General features: G+C 46.8%; 1 protein-coding gene across 1 annotated transcript in view; it reads left to right on the top strand.

Annotated features, from left to right (window-relative positions):
* LOC132231119 (cytochrome P450 4X1) overlaps window positions 1–17,008 on the top strand; it is a 45,667-nt gene extending 28,659 nt beyond the window's left edge. Inside the window, exons 7-12 of the mRNA XM_059689678.1 lie at window positions 3,154–3,260; window positions 4,034–4,224; window positions 7,785–7,918; window positions 13,633–13,697; window positions 15,096–15,178; window positions 16,219–17,008. Coding sequence (XP_059545661.1) covers window positions 3,154–3,260; window positions 4,034–4,224; window positions 7,785–7,918; window positions 13,633–13,697; window positions 15,096–15,178; window positions 16,219–16,387 — 749 coding nt within the window. The 3' untranslated portion in view covers window positions 16,388–17,008. The remainder of the gene's footprint in view (window positions 1–3,153; window positions 3,261–4,033; window positions 4,225–7,784; window positions 7,919–13,632; window positions 13,698–15,095; window positions 15,179–16,218) is intronic.
* The last annotated feature ends 10,830 nt before the right edge of the window (window positions 17,009–27,838 follow it).

Below are 27,838 nucleotides of genomic sequence, written 5' to 3'. Positions count from 1 at the left end.
TGGCAATGAACTCCTTTAGCTTTTTTTTTTTCTCTGAGAAGCTCTTTATTTCACCTTTAATTGTATAGCCTTACTGGATAGAGTAGTGTTGGTTTTAGGTATTTGCTTTTCATTACTTTGAATATTTCATGCCAATTCCTTATGGCCTGAAGTGTTTCTGTTGAAATATCAGCTGACAGTCTGTGGGAGCTCCTTTGTATGGAACTATCTTTCTCTTGCCGCTCTTAAGATTCTCTTTGTCTCTAGCCTTTGTCATTTTAATTGTAATGTGTATTGGTGTGTACCTCTTTGAGTTCATCTTAATTGGCACCCCTTGTGCTTCCTGGACAGGTGGTCTTTTTCCTTTACCAAGTTAGGGAAGTTTTTACCTATTATTTCTTCAAATAAGTTCTTGATTCTTTGCTCTCTCTCTTCTCCTCCTGGTACCCCTATGAGTTACCTTGGAGTTTCCTCATTTTTATAATTCTTTTTTGTTTTATAATTTTATTTTTTAAAGATAGAGATATCTATCTATCTATCTATCTATCTATCTATCTATCTATCTATGTATCTATCTATCATCTATCTACTCTCTTGAAAATGTTTTTTTCCACCACCATTTATCCCCCCCTATTCCCTCCTCCACTTCCACCCACCTTCCCTACCCCCAGCAATCCTATCCCCAGCAATCACCACACTGTTGTCTGTGTCTATGAAGGAATTTCTATCTATCTATCTATCTATCTATCTATCTATCTATCTATCTATCTATCTATCTCTTCCCCACTTTCCTCACTCAATCCTCCCTCACCCCCAACAGCTGTCAGCCTGCTCTCTATAAGTCTTTCTCTTTTTTGTTTGTTAGTTTTTTTGTTCATTAGATTCCACATATGACTGAAATCATATGGTATTTATTTTTCTCTGACTGGCATATTTCACTTAGCATAATGTTCTCCAGGTCCATCCATGCTGATTCAAAGGGTAAGATTTCCTTTTTTTTAATTTTTATTTTATGGCCTACTGGTATTCAATTGTGTAAATGTACCACAGCTTTTTATTCACTCATCTACTGGCCAGCACTTTGTTGCTGTACTTAGATATTATCTTGTCCTCTGAATCTCTAAGTTGTTTTTCTTTTTTACTTCATTTTTATTGTTGACACTATTATCCTCTGTTTCATCTAACCTGCTGTTGATTCCTTCTAGTATATTCTTCATTTAAGATATTGTATTCTTCATTTCTGACTAGTTATTTTTTATGGTTTCACTGTCCTTTTTAATGCTTACTATCTCTTTAAGTTCTCACTAAGATCCTCCACTGTTCTTCCTAAATTCCTTGAGCATCCTTATAACCTTTGTTTTGAACGTAATTGTCTCCATTTCACTTAGTTGTTTTTCTGGGGATTTCTTTTGTTCTTTCATTTGGGGTACATTTGTTTGTTTCCCCATTTTGTCTGCCTGTATGTGTTTGTCTCTGTGTATTAGGTAGATCTGCTAGGTCTCCCTATCTTGTAATTGTGATCTTTTGTAGTAGGTGTCTGTGGGGCTCAGTGTTGCACTCTCCTTATCACCTGTGCTAGGTGCTCCAAGAATGTCTCTTGTATGGGTGATGTGAGCCCTTCTGTTGTAGTTGAGTATTTGGTGCTGTTGGCCCATTCATGTCCCTCCCAATTGTTAACTACAACATGTGGGTGTGGTACAAGCTCGTTTTGCATCTCCACCCCTCTCAGCAGTCTCAACATGGCTTCTTCTTTATATGCTTGATTATAGGAGTTCTAGTCAGCTAGTGTTCAGGTGGTTCTCAAAGGTGGTTTTTCTATAACTAACTAGAGGCCCAGTGCATGAAATTTGTGCATGGGGGGTGGGGTTCCCTCAGCCCAGCCTGCCCCTCAGTCTGGGAGCCCTCAGTGGATGTACTACTGACGGCCACAGTCTGACAGCAGGGGCTTGGAGCAGGTGTCCTGTGTGTGTGTGTGTGTGTGTGTGTGTGTGTGTGTGTGTGTGTGTTTCTGCTTGGGGCCTGCCCCCAGCTGCATTGGAGGCTCGGAGCCGGCGTCCTGTGTGTGTGTGTGTGTGTGTGTGTGTCTGCTGGGGGCCTTCCCCCAGCCACACCGTGGAGGCTTGGAGCAGGAGCCCCTCTGTGTTGATCTCTCAGGCTCCTGGCCTCCACTGCATGTTTTTCTCTCCCTTGAGCTGTGGCCATGGTGGGGTGCTGCCTGCAGGCTGTCCTTTCCTGCTCATGGATCACCGGATCACTGCAGAGACTGCAGGCCCACCTGGGGGCTGCCTGGCCTCCACACTTGCCTCGTCTGAGATTGCCATGGTGATCCCAGGAGCAGGCCCACCTGGGGGCGAGCCACCCCCCACACTTGCCTCATCTGAGATCGCTATGGGGTCCCAGCTGGCAACGGGGCTTAGGCGGCACAAGGGAGTCCCAGCTGGGGGCAGGGCTTAGGCTCATGGGGCTTAGGTGGCACACGGGGGTCCCAGCTGGTGCGGGGCTTAGGTGACGCCATCGCACTGCCTAAGCCCGGCTGCCCAGGGCAGCACACAGAACCGGATGGCGTCTTTGATGGCGGTTAATTTGCATATGGTGCTGATTAGTCAAAGGGAAGTGTAGTGAAGGTATGGTCAATTACCCTTTTTGTCTTTTATTAGATAGGATTGCTATTTTGAGGTAATAATAAAAGCAGGCAGGCACAACATTTACTTATTCTGCCATCTTGTCTCAAAGCCTCAGTCTTTGGAGCTTTGATCAAAAATTGTCATTTGAGTCCTAACTGGTTTGGCTCAGTGGATAGAGCGTCGGCCTGTGGACCGAAGGGTCCCAGGTTCGATTCAGGTCAAGGCCATATACCTTGGTTGTGGGCACATCCCTAGTAGGGGGTTTGCAGGAGGCAGCTGATCAATGTTTCTCTTTCATTGATGTTTCTAACTCTCTATTCCTCTCCCTTCCTCTCTGTAAAAAAATCAATAAAATATATATTTATTAAATTGTCATTTGATAGGAAAATAAATATCTGCAAAATTAAATCTGTTTAATAGATATACCCACTCATATCTCAGGAAATTGGGCAAGATTTGAAGTTATTTATGGGCCATGGCTTGCTCTAAAATTTATTTTCTTTTATTTACTTCATTGTCACTTTGATAATGGGGAATTATTGTACCACAGACCAAATAATCCATGAGAGAAGGAAAGCCCTCAAGGACAAGAAGGAGCATGGTAAAACTGGCAATAAGAAGTTTCGGGATTTTCTGGATATTTTACTTTCTGCCCAGGTAAATCTTTCAAATTTCTGAGCCTGCTCATATATCTAATTAACTGTGTGGGTAGGTGGATGAGTGGGAGCAGAGGAGACAAATGCAAAACTGGTCAACTAAATTTAACAATATTTTTTAATTGATGGGCTGGCTCCATACAATCTGAGGTAAAAATAGAATTGAAGATCTTCAGCTTTGTCATTAGAGAAAGTCAGGCTGGACTACATTTTTTACTGATTTGATAAGATTTGATTACTATCATAAAGATGCATGATAGTTCAGGAAAACAAGGAAATGGATCACAGGTAAGCTGATAAAATGTTGATGATGAGGTGCTGGGTAAGTCTGATAGGATGATTGGAGGAACTATTTGCAAGGCCTACTGTCCTTTTCTAGCTTTGGTCCTCCTTTATGCTCTAGGCAAAGTGTGACTTGAAGAATATATTTGTTGAACTGAGTTAAAATTGAAGCATCGATCAGACCGTCAAACCTCAGAGGGAAGGTAGGGGAGGGAAGGGGTAAGGGGGAGAGATCAACCAAAGGACTTATATGCAAGTATATAGGCCTAACCAATGGACACAGACAACAGGGAGGTGAGGGCATGTGTGGGGGGGATGAAGGGTAATGTGGGGATAAGGACACATATGTAACAACTTAATAAAGAAATTTAAAAAAGAAAATAAAATTGAAACTTGTATTGGAAATGATAATTTTTTTCATAAATCCATTATTTTGATTGGAGCTCCTAACATCTATAAACTGAAATTGCATACCTCTATTGTACTTTCTAGGATGAACAAGGCAACAGCTTCTCAGATGCTGACCTGTATGCTGAGGTGAACACGTTCATGGTGGCAGGGCAAGACACCGTAGGAGGGAGCCTTGCCTGGCTCCTCTACCACCTGGCTCAGAACCCTGAGCATCAGGAGAGATGCCGGGAGGAGATCATGGGCATCCTGGGGGATGAGTCTTCCATCACCTGGTAAGATTCTGCATCCCTAAACAATTCATCCTGTTTTCCTCCTAGGATTTTGCTTTCTTCTTTCTCCTTCTGGAACCTTGGTGACTAGTGCTTCAAAAGATGTGTATGTAGAAACAGAAGAGGGAGGCTCCCATTCTTCTCTTTCTCTAGAGGGCCCAAAGCTATCCTTTTCCCTTTTGCCAAAGAGGTTCATGTATCCATAAGTTACATGTTTCATTGTTTTTCTAAGCAGTAGTGTGTGAAATATCTTATTTGTTTCTTTCACCCAATTTCTGGTGCATTGGAAATGGGGCGTTGATCTGGAAACTTGCATTTAGAGCTTGAGTGGTGGGGCTCAAGTGGGGCTCCTCTTCTGAGAGACCTGAATGAGTGTCTGTGTCATTTAAGTCTCTCCTGTCTCCTCTTTACTCTTCAGGGTTGGCTTTGGACTTTGAACATAGTACTAAATGATGCACACTGAAGTTGAGTTTAGCAAATATGGACTGAGGACATTTTAAATACTGAGGCACTAAAACTACATGCAAGATTTGGTGTGGGTCCTACTCTCATTGAGCTCACCCCCTATACAGATAATTGCAGAATGGCATGATAAGGATGAGAGATATGTGCTAGCAACCACTTAGAAGACAGGTGCCTCAGCTGGCATGGGGGTCGCAAGAATACTTCCTAGAAGATCTGACGCTTAAGGTACCTCTTATAGGATGGGCAGGAGGTAGTCAGGTGGAAAACTTCATTTTGCTAGACCTCGAGCATATCTTGCTGTTAATGAAGCCCAGGTTATGAATTTTCCCCTTAAACATGCTGTTTGCAAAGAACACTCTCTTCATTCTAGCTAGGTATTTCACATAGCATTGTTTTGCTGGTCAGAGGGGCCAAAAAATAGAAATGCTAAGGGTAATGTGGCCCCATGGTTAGAGGGAAATCCTCATATTTCAAATACAAAGGTCACCTCAACTAGAACATTTGTAAATGAAAATTTGAATGTATATGGGTATAGTAGAGATCTCACTTTTTATTTTAAAAAAAAGTCATTTCCTACTATAAATTAAAGGTCTGATCAATATAGCACAAAATGCAGTGTTGATTAGTCATTTTCATTCATTCATTGAAGTTGAAAACACTGTATACCATCTCCCAACAGTAATTAGATATTTTAACCTTGATTATGGTAGATATATATACAACTCAACTAGTGATCTTTCTTGTTCTCATTGGGTTTATGTAAAATGTAAAAGCAACAAAAAATATTTCCCAGGTGAGAAAAAAAAGTACAGAGGATCTTTTTACTATCATTTGTTTTAATGAGATTAATGGCAATTATATTATAGTGAATAAAGGTATTTTTATTCTATAACTAGTGGCCCGGTGCATGAAATTCTTGCATGGGGAGGGGGGTATCCCTTAGCCCAGCCTGCACCCTCTCCAATCTGGGACTCCTCGGGGGATGTCTGCCTGCAGGTTTAGGCCCGATTTTACAGGGATCAGGCCTAAACTAGCAGTCGGACATCCCTCTCTCAATCCGGGACCACTGGTTCCCAACCACTCACCTGCCTGCCTGCCTGATCATCCCTAACCACTTTGCCTGCTGGACTGTTCACCACCAACTGCCCCCCCTGCCAGCCTGATCACCCCCAACTGCTCTCCCCTCCTGGCCTGATCACCCCTAACCACCTCTGCCTCAACCCCACCACCATGGCTTTGTCACAAAGGACGTCCGAAATTCTCCCAGAAGGTCTCTGGGCCTAATTAGCATATTAACCTTTTGTTAGTATAAATATGGCCTTATAGTTATACTTAATGAAATTTGTACATAGCATTCTGAGAATTGATAATTCCTTTAGACAGATAAAGTCATACTACAAAAAGAAGTTTCTGGAAAGCTGAAAATTTGTTCAATGTTTTTATCTGGCTTCTTAGCCCATTTCTGCTTTGGGTTAAAATTCCTCTCTTCTTTATACACCAGGGCTATGATGGACAGCATTGTTTTCTTAAATATGCCAAGTTCCAGACTGAGTACATGAATCTTTTTATTCTGGGCTCAAGGAAGAAAGTGCTCAAAATTAAGATTTCACATTACAGAATGATCAAAGTCTGCATTCAAAATAAGTAATCAGAAAAGCAAATAGAAATACAATAGAGCAAATAGATTAAATACTATATGCAATTATTTTATTAAACCAACCTGACTAGCGGGGGTGCAAATGAAAAACTTTGTTCTTGCCCGACCAGCGTGGCTCAGTGGTTGAGCGTCAACTTATGAACCAGGAGGTCACGGTTCAATTCCTGGTCAGGGCACATGCTAGGTTGCAGGGTTCATTCCTGGTGGGGGGCGTGCATGAGGCAGCCAATCAATGATTCTTTCTCAATTGATGTTTCTCTCTCTCTCTACCTCTCTCTCTTCTTCTCTGAAATCAATAAAAATATATTTAATAAACAAAATAACAACAACAAAAACTTTGTTCTTCTCCTGCCAACTCTTGAAACTTGCTATGTGGGGCAGGTTCTTTCGGTGTGAAATCAGGAGTGAACCTCACATATTCTGATTGATTTAAATCAAAAGAGCATTCTCATTCCAATAATTAAGCTGTCTGGCCCAGTGGAATATTAAAAACTTAAATTTCCTGTTCACTAGGAGCATCACCCTCTCCCTACCCAGCTCAGTACTTCTTTTGGTCTGGAAGCCAGTGATGGGTGAGGGGCTTATGGTTGGCTTCCTCTTATTCACCAGCTCTTCCCCTCCCCTGCTGTTTCTGACCCTTCTAGAAATGGGCCAGAAGGGCGAGAGCATAAGGAGAAAGCCGCTGGTACTGTTGTGATCTTGCCCTCTGAGCTTGGTAGATATTCAAATACTTCCTTTTGTTCTCAATAGTTGCCCCTGTGGATTTCTTGGAGATTCCCTCACAGGGACTTTGCAAGGGTGGAGCAAGGGAATTCTTGTCCTAGAGTTCCCCTCAAGCTGGTCCCAGAGCTCTCCCTCTGACCAGTTCATTGGCCCACAGGACACATGGGAGCATTCTTGCTTTGTTCCTGTAGCTCTCCATTGCCTCTGTCTGTTCAGAGTCATGGCTTTTTCTATCCATCCTGTGCTCCCCAAACTCCAGGGAGCACACATCAGATCACCGAACTGATCCTCTTGAAGCCCCTTTGACTTAACTTCTCCATGGCACTCCAGCATTCCAGCACTTCTCTTGAAAGCATTTTTTTTTTTCCTATCAAAACTCTCAAGCCTCTTCTCTTCAATCCTTAGCCGCTCCTTATACATTCTGGATTTGTATAATGAGCGAAGGTTTGTAAAACTGGTTTTCAGAAATCTACTTAGCAAATCCTTTTCCAGGACTTTAGCACCTCACTTTGTAATGAGGATATTTGGTATCTGTTTGGTTCTTCATCCGCTGGGAAGGAGTTCCACTTTAAAATTCTGTTGCATAAAGCATGGGAAAAATAACTTTAACATGAGGATGATATTTACCAGGAACAAACATCAAGTAGGAAGAGAAATCAATATTTACCAACTGGATGTGGAGTCTGAGTTCCTTTCCCTTCTTCCCTTGTATTCACAGGGACCATCTGGGCAAGATGACATACACTACAATGTGCATCAAGGAGACGCTCCGATTGTGCCCTACAGTCATCGGCTTTTCCAGGCAACTCAGCCAGCCTCTGACCTTCCCAGACGGACGCTCCTTGCCTGCAGGTCTTTGCATTCTTTTCTTAAGCAGCTACAGATTGTGGGACCCTAGGGACCCCAGGAAAAGACCAGTCGGTTTCTCAACTCTTGGAGAAGTCAAAAGACAATCCTAAAGACACTGGGCTTAAGGTGGGGCACAGGAGGCATTGTCTTGATCAGATGTGGGTTTCAGCAACTTTCCCAAAGGCACATAACCGTTTGCAGCAAAACTATGCCCAGAACCTGTGTCATCAGAATCCAAACCCAGGCTTTCTTCCATTGTGGAACATTGTTTTAGAGATAATCCTTGTTTGGCTGAGTTTGAGACCCAGGCGAGACTTCATGGGAAATGAACACCATTATCTTTATCTAGAAGGCCCAAGGAAAGCTTTCAGCTTCTGTGTCATCACAGTATCACCCTAATAAGTAAGTGATCAGCATTTAATATTTTACATAGAGCCTTCAAACATTTTATCTCATTTTTCCCTTGGAACATGGTCTTAGCAAACAATCCTATAGTGCTTTGGAATTTAAAAGCCCTTTCAAGCCCTAACGGGTTTGGCTCAGTAGATAGAGTGTCGGCCTTAAGGAAAAAAATCAATAAAAGCCCTTTTAAATACTTTTGGTGTCACCAAAAACCCGCTGGGGGCCCCCCGTGTGCAGCCAGAAGAGCTGGAGCTCATGCAACGGTCCCGTGCCCAGAGCCCAGGGCTCTTCAGAACAACACAGGTTTCTGAGCAGGGTGGGTGGGAGGCAGAGTGCCGGGAGCCGGTCCATGCTTGCTGTTTCAAGGGACCTGGTATATATGGCATACTGTTCTTAATATGTTTGCTCACCTTCTTGGCACTATGTGTTTTAACCAAGGTCTCTGAGAAAGGTTGTTTTCCCCAGGTAGGGATTTTCCCCTGAAGTTAGGGAGGGAATAAAACCCCTCAACTAAGTGCCAGGCGGGTAATTAATCCCTTTAACTACGAACAATCATGCTTAAACTACATAATCTTTTCTCCCTGGAATGGAGATAAGAAACGCCCTAACCTTTGTAATAGAGATTGATAGGATTGAATCAACTGGTATAAATACAGTTGTAACAAGACAGAAACACTCAGAACTCAGAACACAGAACTTAGAACAGAATCAAGAAGACAGAGCCTACACGGAGCCTAGAGACAGAAGAACTTCGCTGGAGAGAGCATGCCGGAGGATCCTGGAGAGGGACTGGCCTCGGAGCCTAGAGACAGAGCCTAGCGGGAGAACATGGCAAGGGATCCTGGACTGAACCTGACTACAGAGATTGGCAGGAGAACCTGACTGGAACCTGGACACTGAACCTGACTGGAGAGCCTGGACAGAACCTGGCTGGAGAACCTAGCGAGGGAACATGGCTACAGAACCTCGCTGGAAATCTGAAGCAGAACCTCCCTGGAGATCCGGGCTAGAGATCCTGGCTAGGCTGCTGATCAACTGAACACTGTTCCCGTGCCATTCCTTCTTCGCCGACTCCGTCCACACCTTTGGGGACCCCTGGACCCACTGGGGCTGGACCCCAGCATATGGCGCCCGAACAGGGACCCCTAGGTAAGCGCCCTGCACTCGGGACGGATCGGACTCCACCGTAGGAAGAGGGTGGATAGTCTTCGCCGACTCCGTCCACACCTTTGGGAACCCCTGGAACAGGATTCCCTTAGGTAAGCCCCCCCCCCCCATTGAGAACCCCACACTCGGGACGGATAGGACTCCACCAGGGTGCTACAGACCCCCCTATAGAGGATAAGTAGGGTAAGAAGGTGGATAGTACAGAACTTAGATTGAGAAGATGTGCCATACTGAGTCCAAAGAAAGAAGACTCTGTATTGATTCTTAAAGAAGATGTGCCATACTGAGTCTAAAGAAAAAAGACTCCGTATTGATCTTTTAACATATATGCTTGTTAGCAGAGGAATTAAGGTTACTCCCAGTCAGACAGAACATTTTATACAAGAAATACATCCATGCTTTTCTGAGGAAGGAAAGGTGCCGGAAAGGTAAATGTAGAGGCATGGGAGAAGGTAGGCCCAAGGAGCCTTATCCTTAACCCCACTGCAGCCTTTCCACCCCGGGAAAGTGCAGGATTGGCAAGCTCTCCCTGGGGTGATAGATCAGGACTCAGGTAATAGCAGAAAGCGCCAATCCTACTCTTAAAATGGATACAAGAGAGCGTTTGAGGTTTTTCTTTTTAATGCCTGCTTTTAAAAAATAAAAAAGGGGGAATTTGCCGGGAGCCGGTCCATGCTTGCTGTTTCAAGGGACCTGGTATATATGGCATACTGTTCTTAATATGTTTGCTCACCTTCTTGGCACTATGTGTTTTAACCAAGGTCTCTGAGAAAGGTTGTTTTCCCCAGGTAGGGATTTTCCCCTGAAGTTAGGGAGGGAATAAAACCCCTCAACTAAGTGCCAGGCGGGTAATTAATCCCTTTAACTACGAACAATCATGCTTAAACTACATAATCTTTTCTCCCTGGAATGGAGATAAGAAACGCCCTAACCTTTGTAATAGAGATTGATAGGATTGAATCAACTGGTATAAATACAGTTGTAACAAGACAGAAACACTCAGAACTCAGAACACAGAACTTAGAACAGAATCAAGAAGACAGAGCCTACACGGAGCCTAGAGACAGAAGAACTTCGCTGGAGAGAGCATGCCGGAGGATCCTGGAGAGGGACTGGCCTCGGAGCCTAGAGACAGAGCCTAGCGGGAGAACATGGCAAGGGATCCTGGACTGAACCTGACTACAGAGATTGGCAGGAGAACCTGACTGGAACCTGGACACTGAACCTGACTGGAGAGCCTGGACAGAACCTGGCTGGAGAACCTAGCGAGGGAACATGGCTACAGAACCTCGCTGGAAATCTGAAGCAGAACCTCCCTGGAGATCCGGGCTAGAGATCCTGGCTAGGCTGCTGATCAACTGAACACTGTTCCCGTGCCATTCCTTCTTCGCCGACTCCGTCCACACCTTTGGGGACCCCTGGACCCACTGGGGCTGGACCCCAGCAGCAGAGAGCTCACATGAGACATCCTTCAAGTATCTGCTTCATTGTTCTATTTATTCTTGCCCTTGGAAATAAGCCAACAACCTATCAGTTATTGTGACATTGTTGACAGATTAAGAATCAATTCTGGTAACCAAATAGTCCTAAATTTTCTCTCCTGTGTGGCTTTTTTTAGAATTCCCAAACTACATGGGTATTTGTCAAAATTCTCCATCCTCCATATTGGAACAGCACCAACAGAAACTTCACATTGGATTTGCATGATGGAATTACAGCTCTGTTCTTATGTCCTCAAACTGTCCCCAATTGGTGCTTTATAGTCCATAATAGATATACAGTAGTCCCTGCTTATCCATGCTTTCATTTCCCCTGGTTCAGGTACCCGCAGTCACCTGGGGTCTGAAACCCTTATTTTGCTTAATAATGGCCCCAAAGCACAAGAGCAGTGATGCCAGCAATTCACATATTCCAAGGAGCAGCTATTAGTGCTTTTTTAAGGAGAAAAGGTGAAAGTTCTTGTAAGCTGAGTTTGCTATGATCCTTCTATAAAAATGAATTTTCTATTTGTGAAATTGTGAAGAAGGAAAAAGAAATTTGTGCTAGTTTTGTTGTCACACCTCAAACTGCAAAACTTATGTCCACAGTGTGTGATAAGTACTTAGTTAAGATAGAAAAGGCATTAAACTTGTGGGTGGAAGACATGAACAGAAATCATGTTCTGCTTGATGGCAATGTGTTGCGCCAGAGCATTGAGCTTTACAAAGACTTCAGCAAAGGGTCCACTAAAATGAGTGACACCCAGCCATTTACTGCCACTAAGGGATGTTTATACAGATTCAGGAATAGGTTTAGCATTTTGTCATCTCACATCATCACAAGAAGTGTGAGTGCAGTACAATAAGATTTTTGAAAGAGAGATGGCATTCACATAACTTTTATCGCAGTATATTATTATAAATGTCCTATTTTATTATTAGTTACTAGAGGCCCGGTGCACAAAAATTTGTGCACTCGAGGGGGGTGGGGGGGCAGTCCTCAGCCCGGCCTATGCCCTCTTTCAGTCTGGGACCCCTTGGAGGATGTCCACCTGCTGGCTTAGGCCCGCTCCCTGGGGGATTGGGCCCAAGCTGGCACTCAGACATCCCTCTGGCAGCCTGGCAGGCCTCGGGGTATGTCCACTTACCAGCAGGGAGCAGACCTAAACTGCAGTCAGACGTCCTTAGTGCTGCTGAGGATGCAGGAGAAGCTCCTGCCACCACTGCTGTGCTGGCAGCCATCAGCCTAGCTTGTGGCTGAGCAGAGCTCCCCCTGTGGGAGTGCACTGACCACCAGGGGACAGCTCCTGCTTTGAGCATCTGCCCCCTGGTGGTCAGTGTGTGTCATAGTGACCTGTAATTCCCAGTCGTTCTGCTGTTAGGGTCAATATGCATATTATCCTTTTATTATATAGGATAGAGGCCTGGTACATGGGTGGGGCCGGCTGATTTGCCCTGAAGGGTGTCCCAGCTCAGGGTGGGGATCCTGCTGGGGTGCCTGGCCAGCCTGGGTGAGGGGCTGATGGCTGTTTGCAGCTGGTCACACCCCCTCCAGGGTGGGGGTCCCCACTGGGGTGCCTGGACAACCTAGGTGAGGGGCTTATGGCTGTTTTCAGGCTGGTCAAGCCCCCCCAGTGGGGACCCTCACCCCATGGAGGTTTGGCCAGCCTGGGTGAGGGACTGAGGGCTGTTTTCAGGCTGGCCACACCCCTTTAGGGTGGGGGGTTCCCACTGGGGTGCCTGGCCAGTCCGGGTGAGTGGTTGAGGGCCGTTTTCAGGCTGTCCAATCCCCCCAGCGACAGAAGCTCCCAGCCTCTCCTTTTTTTCTTTTTAATTCTGGGATTTATTTACCTTCTATAATTGAAACTTTGTAGCTTTGAGTGGAGCTCAGAGCCAGCCAGGGTGGGCAGGCGGGAAGCTTGGCTTCCTCCATCGCCAAGGGCAACCCAAGCCTCCTGCTCGCTCCAGCTCTGTGGCCACGGCTGGCTAAAAGCAGGTATCTGGGGTTTATTTATATTCTAAAATTTAAATTTTGTTGCCTTGAGTGGAGCTCAGAGCCCGCCGCGGGAGATGGGAAGCTTGGCTTCCTCCATCTCTGGGGCAACCAAGCCTCCTGCTTGCTCTAGCTCCGTGGCTGCCAGCCACCATCTTGGTTGGGTTAATTTGCATATAGTCGCTCTGATTGGCTGATGGGCATGGCTTAAGGCATAGCAAAGGTATGGTCAATTTGCATGTTTGGCTTTCATTAGTGTAGATTGTTAATATCTTACTGTGCCTAATTTATAAATTAAACGTCATCATAGGGTTTTGTACCATCTCCAGTTTCAGGGTTTCACTTGGGTTCTTAGAACATGTCCCCTGAATAAGGAAGGATCACTGCATAAGTGATTTCCAGAGGCAGCAGAAAGCATAAGCATGTTTTGATGTGATACCAATTGCTCTTTAAGATAGAGTCATGTGTTAAGTAGATCATTGCGTTGAAGACTCAGGTGCCACCAAGCGTCGTCTTCCCACAGGACCTTCACTCCTGGCATCAGCTACAGTGCCCAGAGCATTGCCAGGAGCTATCTCTTGTCCTTGTAGAAGAAAAGTCTTACTGAAGATTGGTAGAGCAGTAGCCCACTGCTTACTCTTTCTCCTACAATCTCTGTTATCTCTTCCCTTTCTCAGGAATGACCGTGAGTCTCAATATTTGGGCTCTTCACCACAACCCTGCCGTCTGGGAAAACCCCCAGGTATGACTGTCTTCCACATAAATACGTCAAAGAGCCAATGCCATGCAATTCACTTTCTGTTAGCTCTGCATGGAAGTGGAAAGCGATACAGCAAACAAAAATAAACATAAAACCAAATATGTAAAACTTTCCCACTAAAGGAAAACAGTCCTTTCCCTCTATTCCTACCTTATCTTTGCTTTGAATGAACAAATTGGCCTAACGTCACACGGGCTGCTCTAATTGCTGCGGCCATTTACTCAGCAGGCTCTGCCACGCACTTACCTAGATATCTGCACAAGTGCCGATGGTCAGTAGTAATACAGGTCACTAAAGCCCCCTTTTCCTGGATTCACAATCAGGGTTCTGGAAGGAAATCAAGTATCCCCTCAAGTTGGGCAATTTGAGAAGAGTTTTATGAAGGAACTTTTGATAAAGGTGTGGGTTAGGGTTTAAGAAAAGCAAAATGGAGCAAATAACTGCCAAAGGGCTTACCACTTCTTGGCCTGGTGAGACACGGGAGAGAGGGTGATGAACCTGGAGAGAGAGAGCTTCTGGAAAAGGCCATCAGACAGGAGCTGCGGCTGTCAGTCAAGCATGCAGCCCACCTTAGACAACCTGGCAGGTAGGGGCCCAGGAAGTAAATAACCTGAATGCTTTCTCCTCCCACACCTCAGGCCTCCTATCAATATATTTTCTTGGCCAAACCCAACAGAACAACATGTGGGTCAGCTTCTTAGAGCCCAGAGCAGGGAGGAGAAAGGGTATAGAGAGGCAAAAAGAAGAGGTGTAGCATACCTGAGTTCCTTCATCCCATGTTCTGAAAACTTTAAACACATGTCTGATGCTTCCTTTTACAAAAGCTGCTAGGGTTAAAGATCAGTTACATGTAATGGGAAGTTGGACTGCATATCCCAGTAACAATGATCACACAATCATTTTGACTTGACTTCTAAGGAGGTGCTCTCTTACCTCCAAAGTGAAAACCATACCTCTGGCCATAGCATTTCTGCTTTCCCCTTACTTAGTCTGGGTAGCAGATTAGTCAGTTGGGAAGTCAGACATGGTCAGAGGTCTAGAGTTGCACTGTCCAGCCTGGTAGCTATTAGCACATGAGGCTATTGAGCACTTGAAATGTGGTTGGTCAAAACTGATGTGCTGGAAAAAATTCACACTGGATTTTGAACATGTACCCCAAAATGTGAGCTATTTCCTTAATAACTATGTGTATTGGGTAGATGTTGGAATGATATTTTCTGTTAAATAAATTCCATGATTAAAATTCATTAAATCCCTTAAAAATGTGACTACTAGAACATTTGAAATTATATATGTGGTTCACAGTATATTTTGGTTGACCAGTACTAAGTAGTAGCTTAAGAATGTGTTAATAGTGTTGGGGGTGACCTCTCATTTCAGATCTTTGACCCCTTGAGGTTCTCTCCGGATAATTTTGATAAGAGACACAGCTACTCCTTCCTACCATTCTCAGCTGGACCAAGGTAAAGACAAGTTGAAGCTGTTGAAAATATACAAAAATGTTTACTTGGAGACAGCATTTTTCCTTTAGTCCCTCAGCTCTGTAAATTCTTCCATGGAGCCCTATCTTCTCACTTGATCATGAGGAGATCTTGGTGCCTAGTTGAACCCCTGAGAGGGCCAGTTAGTTTCACAAAGGACAGCGCCCTCTCTATCACATCCTAGGTAGTCACGCCTCAGAAAGCTATCCCATGAGGCAAGCAGTTGCTCAGAGGCTCAATGTAGTCCACCCCCCATGCAAATGACTGCATTTATTTTTTTGTAATAATAGAAAAAGGTGTTTTTTTTATTTAGCCTTATTGATGAATGCCTGACATATAAAATTCTAAGATCTTTAAAGTGGACATCATGATGATTTCATATACATCTTTTTTTTAATATATTTTATTGATTTTCCACAGAGAGGAAGGGAGAGAGACAGAAAGTTAGAAACATCGATGAGAGAGAAACATCGACTAGCTGCCTCCTGCACATCTCCTACATGGGATGTGCCCGCAACCCAGATACATGCCCCCGACCGGAATCGAACCTGGGACCCTCCAGTCCGCAGGCCGACACTCTATCCACTGAGCCAAACCAGTTTTGGCTTCATATACATCTTCATTGTGAAAAGATTCCTCCCCATCCTTCACCTCGTGTATTTATTTCTGTGTGTGTGAAATACGCACCACTGTGTAATTGTAACTTACTGTCTTAGCACATCACAATTATAAAATACAGTGATACGAATGACAGTCACCATGTTTTCCATCAGATCCTCACAGCAGAAACAGCTCTGAGCAATGCCAAGTGCCACCTTGGTTAGGGAGGCCCTTGCATTGGGGCCTCCTGGCTCACATTCTCGCAGGAGACCATGTAAACCCAGAGTACAAAAGTTTGTATGGCATTTAGAATGAACATGTTGCTTTACTGGGAGCATCAGACTTGCTATTCAGCATTGTATTGCAGAGTCAGGAGAAACACGTTTGTTCGGGTATCTCTGCTTTTCTCTCGGTGTCTGCAGGAACTGCATCGGGCAGCACTTCGCCATGACTGAGTTAAAGGTGGCCATTGCCATGACTCTGCTCCGCTTCAAGATTACGTCCGACCCCACCAGGCCACTTATCGTTGTACCCAAGGTTCTCCTCAAACCCAAGAATGGGGTCTACTTGTCCTTGAAAAAAATTTCCTAATGTTAGAGCCCAGTCTAGAATGATTATAAAATTTTACTTAAAATTAAATTGCTACTAATGGTTCAAATTGCTTAATGTAGTAAATTGCTACTACATGGAAAGGAATCAAAGTATGGTGGGAAGGTCATGGATAGATGTGATAGAGGTCTCTGTGGAGCTGCATATTATCCAAAAACATTCCTAGGTGACATAGGGTGTCACCTAGATCTGTTTCTATATGATTTTGAGAGATTTTCCCATCTTTTCTGTTTGATTTTGGCTACTATTAATGCTATATACCAAGAAGTTTGATAAGAGACTTCCATACATGTTCTGTTGTTTTTTAAAATAGCTTTCAGAATGACATAGTAACACGTGAATGTATTCTCACTATAAGAGATTTCCAACACTAGAAAAAGCATGTAGAATAAAAACTAAAAATCCATTTCACATAGCACATCCCTCCCTGCCCTGGCAAATCCTGCTGCTTTTTCTAAAAACAGAATCGTTTGGTATGCATTCTTTCAAACATTTTCCTATACATTTCATATGTACATTTGTATGTACGTATTCTTATAGATGGGATCATATCCATATTGTTCTTGCTTTTTATCACTTAATAAAAATACATCTCATTCGCAATCCTGGCTCATGATGTACTATTATTTATTTAACTATTTTCCTATTAATAGATATTTAACTTATTTGTAGTTTTAAAAACATGCTTATTGGCCATTTGTGTTTATTTTTGTTTTGTTCTCTATGATTTGTGCACCTTCTATGTTTCTTTTTCTATGAAGTTGTCTTTTTCTTATTGATTCGTATCAGTTCTTCATATGTTATGGAAAATAATCCTTGATTGTAACTGTTTTTTTGTAATTTTTCTCATTTTCCTTTTTAAACAATACTTATGTTGTCAGTTACCATATAGAACTTCTACATTTTCATGAAGTAACATAAACTTTTCTGCATGGCTTCTGGACTTTGAGTATTAGCTAACAAAGCCTTCATTTGGAATGTTGTCACGATAACCTTACATATTTTCCTGGTGCTAACAACTCTTGTGAAGCCTGAACATGAATTTCTTTTTTAAATATATTTGTATGATTTCAGAGAGGAAGGGAGAAGGAGAGAGAGGTAGAAACATCAATGATGAGAGAGACTCATTGATTGGCTGCTTCCTACATGCCCTTACTGGGGATTTAGCCTGCAACCAGCATGTACCCTGCCTGGGAATCGAACCATGACCTCCTGGTTCATAGGTCTATGCTCAACCACTGAGCCACCACAGCCGGCAGCAATTTCGTAATGATTTTCAGATTCATCACTCATTTGATGTTTAAGTGCTTCCTACATATCAAATCTTTTGATAAGCATTAGCGATTCAGTGGGTTAATAGACACGGTCCCTGCCCTCATGGAGCTGGTATTCCGAAATGGAAGATGAATGACAGATCGTTACAAATTATATTAAGTGCCCTGAGGAAATGAGTGGGCTGAGCTACACCGTAATCAAGGGGAACTTACTTTGAATTGGTTTATCTAGAAAATTCTCTTTAAGAAGGTGACATATAAGTTGAAACCTGAAAGACGATCATGGAAGCTACCCCTACTTTTTCTCATGGGCCTCCTAGCAGCAAAATGATGGCACTTTGAAAGAGCATGGATGAGGCCATGTGTCCCTGCCACATGTCTGAGAGGGAGAAATGGACTGGGAAGCGGGAGGTTAATGGTGAGTTCTGTTTTGCGCACATTGAATGGGAGGTCCTGGAGGGCCCAACAGAACAGATGCCCAGGAGACAATGAAAACCCATGAGAAAGACCTGAGCTGGGGAAGCTATTACCAAGCCACGTTATAATGCCACACTCAATGCTGCTATGAATATTTTTAACAAATATCTTTGTAAACTTGTTTAATGTTTTGTTAGATAAATCTTAGAAGTAGAATTTCTGGATTCGAGTTTATGAGGGCCCCCCCCCCATTGAATCTTCAGTACAAGAATGTGAAAATACAGGTTAGACTTCTCTGAGCAACCAAGACAGGTCAAACTTACCCTCCTCCTCAGGACACTAAAAATATGTTCATCAAATAATTAGTTACCTTGGGGAAAATTAAGAGTCCAGCCATTTTATGTTTATGTTGTCATTCAATCAAATGCCCCCAAATATTTTTTCCACTCATGGTACAACTGAAATTCTTCAAACACCTTTCCTAATGACTCTGGACACCATTATGAAGTGTGTCTTCAGTCACCAGGGCAGTGCCCAGTTGGACAGTTCAGTTACTAAAAGACAAAAAGTAAACTCATTCACCAGGAGCTATTTCATCCATGAGCATGCTGTTCCACCTCTTCTCTTCCAACATCTCCAGATCCCTCCTGGAGGCAAAATTTAACAAGACTAAACTCATCCACCTTGGTCAACACACTTTCCTGCATCACAATGACCTGGTTTACAAATCAGCCATCCGAACTTCCATTTTAATAACTATTGTCCGGTGGCCCATGAGCACACAGCTTTTTCTTGGGCTTTGCGTTGCCTGAGACCTCCATACACCGACCGGTTGCCTAAGACACAAACCCTGGTGATGGAGGCTTCCTCTGTTGTGGTTGGGTAATATGTAGCATACAGGAAGTCCTCAAGAAGTAAATGGAAGCTAAAGGTGATGCAGGGCAGGGCCAGTTCTAGAATCCCAAAAAAACTGACTTCCAGCCAGGGCTCTCTCTACTAAGGTCACCCCCACACCTCCCCAGGGATCTCATCAATAGCCACTCCACTCAGACCCCCAACCTGGACAGAATCCCCACTCTGCACAGGAAAAGGCAGGTTGCCAGACCAGCATCCATCTTCCCAGGAACTGTGTAAACTCTGCCACCTGGTTGCTATTCAAGATATTGCAAGCAATAGGGAGGGGAGGGGGGGCCGGGGGCGGAGATAAAGAATGGTGACAAACTTTTGGCAAAAAAAATAGAGCCATACATTTTTTTTTAATATTTTATTGATTTTTTTACAGAGAGGAAGGGAGAGAGATAGAGAGTTAGAAACATCGATGAGCGAGAAACATCGATCAGCTGCCTCCTGCACATCTCCCACCGGGGATGTGCCCGCAACCCAGGTACATGCCCTTGACCGGAATCGAACCTGGGACCTTTCATTCCGCAGGCCGACGCTCTATCCACTGAGCCAAACCGGTTTCGGCAGAACCATACATTTTGTAAGCAAACTTTTAGAAAGTGTTTGGCCTCAAAGCAAACTGGAATCCACTGCGCCCCTCGCTACTTTCGCTGTGGTGTAACGGAGTAAATGTAAAAGTATTCAACCCTTAGGAAACCAATAGTGAGCATGTACATTACAAGACCCTCAGAAAGGCTTATCTTCTTTGATGGAGACATTACACTCCTGGGAGTCTGTCCTAATGAAGAGTCATTACTTGCCGAAACCGGTTTGGCTCAGCATTTAGAGCATCGGCCTGCGGACTGAAAGGTCCCGGGTTCGATTCCGGTCAAGGGCATGTACCTGGGTTGCGGGCACATCCCCAGTGGGAGATGTGCAGGAGGCGGCTGATCGATGTTTCTCTCCCAGCGATGTTTCTAACTCTCTATCTCTCTCCCTTCCTCTCTGTAAAAAAGCAATAAAATATATTTTAAAAATAAAAAATAAAGAGTCATTATTTGAGAGATTTAATAGAAAGGGTCAGGAACTAGGGCCATTCAGATAGAGGCAGTGTCAGAATACAGAGAACCATGGGGAGTGGCCAGGAATCAGCCCTTCAACCCGACCCCAGACAGGCACTGAAGTGGATGGGGAAAAGGAACAGTCATTCAGGAGATGGTGGGGCCTCAGGCCAAGAGACTGCGGTTGTGCTTTCCAGGTAAATGGGAGCCCAGTGGGCTCAGCTGATCTGTCAACCACCCAGCGCAGCTGGCCGACTTGCAGACTAATTCCAGGCCTTACTTGGTAAAGAAGGACCTTTGGGAAGAAGTAAACATTTTTAATATTCTCAGCTGGGCCAGGTGATAGGAGTGAGCCTAGGGTAGGCAATAGCTGGTGGGCAATGGTAATGGGCTGTGGTTGGCAGACAGGTGGCTGTGCATGGTGGCCCTGGAGCTGCAGGATGCCAGGTCTTTACATTGGAATCTCACCAAAAATATGAATTAGATTCTCTATTAAATGTTCATTTAAGGAAAAGAAAACTGAGACCCAGAGAGGTTAACTGGTTGATGCGTATTAATTCATTCAAAAACACCAAGCACTTGGTCTATGCTGGGACTACGCCAGATGCCTGGGGATGCCCCGCCCTCCAGGAGCTCACAGACGGAGTCCACCCTGTGAGTGTGGTAGGGAAAGAGGTGTCAGAGAATCATCCTGAAGGAGGTGAGGACGCAGAATGAAAAAGCATGAGTCCTGAACATGAACCCTGAGATGTGAAACAGCCTGGGAGGGGAGGAAGGGTGGGAGAGTATGCGGAGTCGCAGAAAGCCTCCAGTGTGGCCATCTAGTGGCAACTCTAGATAGTGCAAGCAAAGCTGAAAGGAAGATAATGATGGCTGTTTTAACCCTCACTGAACATTTACTAAATGCTTTCTATACGTATTTAACTCATTTACTCGTCACCACAAACCTATACGGTAGCCATAATTTCACCCTTTGTTTTCATATTCAGGCACTGAAAAATTAGCAGGGTGCGATTTGCCCAGGGCAGTCTGGTTTCAGGCCCATGTCCACAGCCACTAAGCTGCACTGGCCTGGAGGTGTGCAGGGCTGATCCTGGTTGGCTGTGTTTGGGAAAGGTCTCTCTAGTGGCAGGATGGGGGGTGGTGTGAGTGTTCAACACCAGTGAAAACCAAATAACCCCAGCAAGATGGAGACCGGAAGCAGGGGAGCTGGTGGTAGGGGTAAGGGAGGGGCACTCAGTGTGAATCCATCCCTGGCCTGGGTGGATGGATGCAGATGCCACCAACAGGAACAAGGGCTTAGGTTGGTGAAAGACCAGGAATTCTATTTTGGACCTGAGGTGCTTGAGGAGTTGAGAACAAGGCAACAGTGTCCTGGAGGGGATGGGGCTGAAGGCGCGAATTTGGAAGTTGATACTTCAAAGGAAGTACTGTAATAATGGAGTGGGTCAGGTCCCCAGGTCATTCTTTGAACAAGCATTGACTGGGGACCTCCTGTTTTTTCAGCTTGTGCTGGACACACAGGGCAGATGAGGTCTGTGTCTCACCGAATCCGGAGTTCACAGTGTTGTCCAGAGAGCAGCGCCATGACCAACGTGGGAGCCTGGGGGGCTGAGGGCAGGTGGCCAGGAGCAGCTCCTCAGGAAAAATGGCTCCTAGCCTATTATGCTGAGAGCAGGGGAGCAAATAAGACATTGTATCTTGTAACAAGAAGACGGGACTATACCAGTAGTGCCCGAGGTGAGAGCAGTCTCTGCAGAGTGTTGGGCGTGAAAGACATGGAGGAGTGAATGGGAAGGACGGAGGCAGGAACAGCAAATGCCAACCACTTCTCTTAGACTCTTGAAGGGGCCTCTCTCCGCTTTCCCAGATGCAGCTTTCCAAGGGGACTGTAAGGGCTGCGATGGTAAGCATTCTGTTTTCTTCTTCAGCTCCCATTTCTCTCTCTCTCTCTCTCTCTCTCTCTCTCTCTCTCTCTCTCTCTCTCTCTCCCTCCCTCCCTCCCTCCCTCCCTCCCTCATTTTCTCCTCAAGACAATGGGTCCAGTTACACAACCTGATCGGATCAGAATGGGGCTTCAGTCAAAAACCATCCTATAAGCCATACGGAAGCCTTCAGCTTCGTGTGAAAATCACCATCACTGTGCTTGGGTGTGGGGGAAGTCCCTTGTTTTGGGACATTAGCTCTTAGGGCATGGAAGATTCTTCCATCAGCTTTCTCTGCCCACCGGAGTTCCCTCTCCTCCCTGACCCTTTCCCCACTTTTCCAATACCTGTCTTCACCACCCTCATCCCACACCCCCAAGTTTACAGCTGGAACTGGTTTACAGCCCAGTTATTCATTTGCAAAGTCCATGTACAGACTGTACCGGCCTCAGCAGTGCAGAACGAACCTGTGCAACCAGCCCCATTGTGGTGTGGCCTCCAGAGGTCCAAGAGAGCAGCTGGGCCCAGCATATTCTGTACCCTCCAGCCATGCAGAGCCTCTAGCCTGCCTCTCACCCTGACTTGCAACATGACTTGGGCAAGTGCCATCCCATCCAAGTCTTCAGGTTCCATAGTGCAAAATGGGCTGGGCTTAAGGATTTTGCTAGCTCTTACACACTGTGGTCTTGCATCCATGTAATAATAATAATAATAAATCGCTAATATTTATTGTGCACTAACTGTGCTAAGCACTATTCTATGTATTTTTTTAATCCTCACCCAAGGACATGTTTTTATTGTGTGTGTGTGTGTGTGTGTGTGTTTGGTTTTTTTTTTTTTCTTGAGGGAGAGAGAGAGAGAGAGAGAGAGAGAGAGAGAGATTGGTTGCTTCCTATATGTGCTCCAGCCAGGGAACAAACCTGCAATCTAGGTATGTTCCCTGACTGGGAATCAAACCCACAACCTTTTGGTGTACAGGACAAAGCTCCAACCAACTGAGCCACCCTGCCAGTACACTATTCTATGTATTTTATGTGCAGTTTCTTTTAATTGTCACGACATCTCTTCTTAGATAGCCCCCATTTACTGCCCCAATTTACAGATGAGTAAGCCAGAGCTCTGGGGTGGAGTTGACTTACCCAAGGTCACAGATACTAAGTGTCAAGGCGGCTGAATCGGGCTGCCTGACCCAGACCTGGGCTCTAAACCTCCCACTTGAGGGCAAAATCCCTGGCTCAGTTACTAACTGCTCACCTGAGCTTCAGAACTGAACTGAGAACCCATTGTCCTCCTCCGTCGCCTGTAGCTGCCACACAGCTCCTAAATGCCATGTGCCCATAAATGAAGTCACCCACACACATTCCTGCTTGCCCTCTGGCACCTGCCATTCTCAGTGCTATTCACTAGCCTATATTGGGCCTTTGTGAGAATCAGAAAAATGCGCCCTTCCCTGCAGGCTGACCCAGACCCAAGCCAGCCTGCAAGGCCTGGTGAGTGGAAGCACAGGCTGCACAACCTAGAGCAGTGTCCCGGCTCCATCATCTTCCACTTTGCTCAGAACCGTACTGGGACTCATCCCCTTTGACATAACTCTCTCTCTCTTGCCTCTCCAGGAGGCTAAGGTCTGCAGCAAACATGGTGTCCTCTGAAATAATGCCCCAGGGCAGAAGCCACTGGGCATCCATCCAGGCAATTTCTGAAAGAGCCACAAGAGGAGCACTGGAGGCCTAGCTGCCCTTGGAGTCCATGGGAAGATGGAGAAAGGAGCTGGCACAACCTGTAGGGCAGCGGTTCTCAACCTGTGGGTCGCGACCCCTTTGGTGGTCGAACGACCCTTTCACAGGGGTCGCCTAAGACCATCCTGCATATCAGATATTTACATTACGATTCATAACAGTAGCAACATTACAGTTATGAAGTAGCAACAAAAATAATTTTATGGTTGGGGGTCACAACATGAGGAACTGTATTTAAAGGGCCAGAAGGTTGAGAACCACTGCTGTAGGGGTTCCTAGGGACAAGCCGTGGGAGGGTCTCTGGTCCCCATGCCTAAGGGGGAAGAGCCCCACCTGAAGCTCAAGTTCAAAGGCTACACTGAATCGGCTCTTCCTGTGAAGTGTGCAGCCACCAGATGGCAGCCAAGGTTACAGGCAGACCAAAACGATCCCCCCCCCCCACACACACACACACAAAATAAAACAATCAAACAAAAATCTGAAGGCCAGAAGGAACAATGATGTTCAGAAGAGCTTGTCACCGATCCCAGCACCTTCAACGAAGAGAGAGAGAGATAGAGAGAGAGAGCGAGCATGTGTGTGGGTGTGCCCATGTGTGTATGCACCTGTGTGGGATGGAGAGGTATGGACAGATTTACAGCTGGACAGATAGCTGAGGTTTAGTTCCTTCCTTCCTTTGAGTCTCTTCACCAAGCCCAGGGCTTCCCTTCCCCTGAGTTCAACCCTGTCCTGGGTGCTAGTGACACACAGAGGGGAGTGACCCCATTCTTGCCCTTGAAGAGCAATCAGGCTGGAGCTGGACAAAGACAAGTAAACAGACAGCAAGTTGGGGGGAGGCTGGGGGAGCCCAGAGCAAGCGCCTAACTCAGGGTGGGAGGAGCTTCCCAGAGGAAGTGACATCTAAGCTGGGCCTAGATGGTCTTCTGGCAAGTCCTGTGCCACAGTAACATGATTTATCTCCTTCCTCCCTCGGCAGCCCTGAGGGAAGACTTGACAGAACCAGTTTGCTGGCAAGTGGGTGGAGCACCTGAATGGTCCCACCAGCAGTGAGACCACAGCTGGAATCTGAACCCAAGTCTGCAAGACTCTCACTATCAAAGCCTTGGCCACTGTGCGTTCTTCCAGGGACTGAAAACTGGAAGGAGAGGTGGGGGTGGGGATGGAGGCGGGGGTCCAGGCCCCTGGTCAGATCTGGAGGAGGGGCAGGTGCTTCCTGCCCTGGTCCCAGAGCAAGTCAGACAGCCCCAGCCATCTGACTCACCTGTGAGGTTGATCCAAGGGGACAGGGCAGAGTGTGTGTGACTTGGGTCACATCCCCTCCCAGTGACACTCTGCACCCCACACCTCACCTCTACCCTGGGCCCGAGGAGACGGCCCAGCAGTAGTCCAGATCTGATGACTCCTGGAAGCACAATCAGCAAGTAGTACTTCTGCTCATTATACCCTGAGCATGAGTGAAGTAATCTTGGAAATCATCTCGATGGCCTGGCGCTCTGGCCTATATGTAACAGGTGACACTCAAGATAGAACTCCAGGCTGGAAGTTCCTCCTCAAGTCTAATTGAAGTAAGCTGTGCTGCAATCTACCTTAGATCTGCAGTTCCTGGGTGGAGCCTGCAGGGCCTGAATTTGGGCGTAATCTACTCTGTAACCCTGTGAAATCCACCTGTGTTAGGTAGGGGAAGAAAAAGAGAGGTGCAAGTCCTATTCCAGGAAGTAGGAGGAGCAAGAATGAGAGAAAGACCCTGCTGGCCCTAGAGCCAGGGTGTGCGCAATTTGAGCGTTCTGCCCGGAGAGCAAGTGGAAGTGGGGGGGGGGGGGGGAGGATGATGCGGCACAGGGAAGGGAGACTCCATGAGGGACTTTCCCCTCCACGGGTCACATCAGGGCAGCTTGGGCCTGTGCGGAGGGTGGGGATAGCGGGGAGCAATGGGGAGAACCAGCTGGAAATAGAGAAAGGATGCAACGGGAGAGGGGACGGTGAGCGCTGAGCTCAGGTGGAGGGAGCAAGGGAGACTGGGCAGAGGCAAGGAGATGAAGATACGAACAAAGGCCAAGAGACGCACCCAGAACGAGACAGAAACCGTGATGGAGATCGGAGATCGATAAAGGCTGGGAGAGCCGGTCCGGGTGGAGAGGTCCTAAACCGGGAGAAAGGAGTGGGAAGGAGGCGGCAAGGCGGAAAGCAGCACCGGCCATTTGGGGTTTCCTGCGCGCCCACCCCACCGCTCCGCGGCTCGGGCCCGCCCCCTCATCTGTCACTCCCCCCGGAGCCTGGAATCCCCTCCGCCCCAGCCCACCGGCTCCCGCCCCAGACCCGTGAGCGCCGCCCCCTGGGGACGGGCTGTGCCGCCCGGATAGATGGTGGGGGGCCCAGCTGGTACGTTATCAGCCTCCTCCAGGAGCCGGCCTGAGCCGCTCAGCGGCTGCCTGTCGGAGATTAGGCCCCCGGAGGGTCATTAAGCGCCGCCCTGGCCCGCGCCCAGCCTCCTTCCCCTCCCTCATCTGGCCAGTCGGGCAGGTGGGAACTAGCGATAAGGATTGGGGGCTCCAGCAGTTCTGGGGCCGACAGCCCCTTGCCCCCTGCCCCGTCAGGGCAGGAACAAGGGGGGGGGGTAGTAGAAAGGTCAGTGCCAGCCCAGCACCTGCAAGGACCCCCAGAGTTCCCACCATCCCGGGCCTGCCAGCATGGGGAGGGGCTGAAGAGGCCCCCCGAACCTGGGCAGGGCCCCTGCGAGCCCATCCCACCTGGTAAAACCTAACAGGTGAGAGGCGCAGGCTTCACTTGCTGCAGAGGGGTGGTGGCTCTGCCTCTGGGCCCTAGCAGGCCTGGGGGGCCCGACTCAAACCCACCCCACCCCACCCTCGGGACACCTTGGGGGCAGCAGTGGCAGGAAATGTAGCTTCATACAAGGAGAATCGGATCCAGGCAGCCAAAGCTCAGGCCTGAGGCTGGAGAGGAGGAAGAGGTATTCTGCCTCTCGCAACCTCCCTCTCTCCTTCAGTTCCCGAGCTCTGCCCTCTGGTCTAATCCAGGAAGACTTCCTAACGGAAGAGGAACCTTGTTTGGGCCAAGAAAAAAAAGGAATATGCAGAGTTGAAACTAGCAGAGGTGGGTGAGGAGGCATCGCCCGGGGAGGTGGCTGCTTGAAGTACAATTCCCAAGCAGGATTTCTGCTCATGATCCTCTGAGCATGAGGGAAGTGATCTTGAAAATCATCTTAATCATCACTTAATCAATCACAAGAGCTACAGTTCACTGAGCTGAAGCTCAGGGAGGAGAGGAGATTTGCCCGAGTCCACACAGCAAGGAGGGTAAGCCTGGGGCAAAGACCCTGCCGCCCTTCTGTCCGTCTCCGCATCGCTGCAGGCTGCAAACCCAGTGAGGAGAGAAGGGACGGTCCGGACTTCAGGTGGGTCGCCCAGAGCATTTGAGTGAAGCCTTAGAACAGCAGAGGCATGGCTACAAACGGTGAAGTGAAGACGCTGTGACAGGCTGGGACAGTTGGCAGAGGGAGATCTTGGGGACAAGTGGTCTGCCTCCTACCTTGCAGCCCCACTCCTCTGCATCTGGGGGTGCTCCCGGGTCAGTCTGACTCTGGTTGTCACCCCAGACAGAGAGACAGAGGCTGTTCCCATAACAATGACAGTCACAGAAGTGAGGGGCCTGCAAGGTCAGCCAGCAGCTAAGTCATGCCTCCTCTCTCTCCTTCCTGCTTCACTCTCATGGGGAGCCTGACTCCACCCCCACCCCTATCCCCACCCCAGGACTGGTTCTGTGGTGAGACTGGCCTAACCAGCCACAGAGGGGAAGCTGAGTTCAGAGAGGATGGTGACTCTTCCCAAAGTCACACAGCAAGTTGGTGGAGCAGCGGCACTCAAATCCGCGCCTCGTAAGTCCCTAGTCCAAGACTCTTTCCCATGCAGGAAGCCCACCCAGAGAGGCTTGCGGAGGGGGGTGGAGCTGAATGGGTGAGATATAAGTGAACCCACCACAGTGCCAGGCAGCATGGAGCCAGCGGGAGGGGGTTGTGCTGCCTGGAATAAGGGTGGAGTGGTGAGCTCCCTGGCCCCACGGGGCCTCCCAAAGAGGGCTTCCTGGGTAACCCTCCAATGCCACCTGGAGAGCAGCATTGGTA

The sequence above is a fragment of the Myotis daubentonii genome, chromosome 3 (assembly GCF_963259705.1).
Source record: "Myotis daubentonii chromosome 3, mMyoDau2.1, whole genome shotgun sequence".
Taxonomy (NCBI): Eukaryota; Metazoa; Chordata; class Mammalia; order Chiroptera; family Vespertilionidae; genus Myotis; species Myotis daubentonii.
Note: the sequence above shows the minus strand (reverse complement) of the source record. Positions and strands in the feature narration are given on the sequence as shown.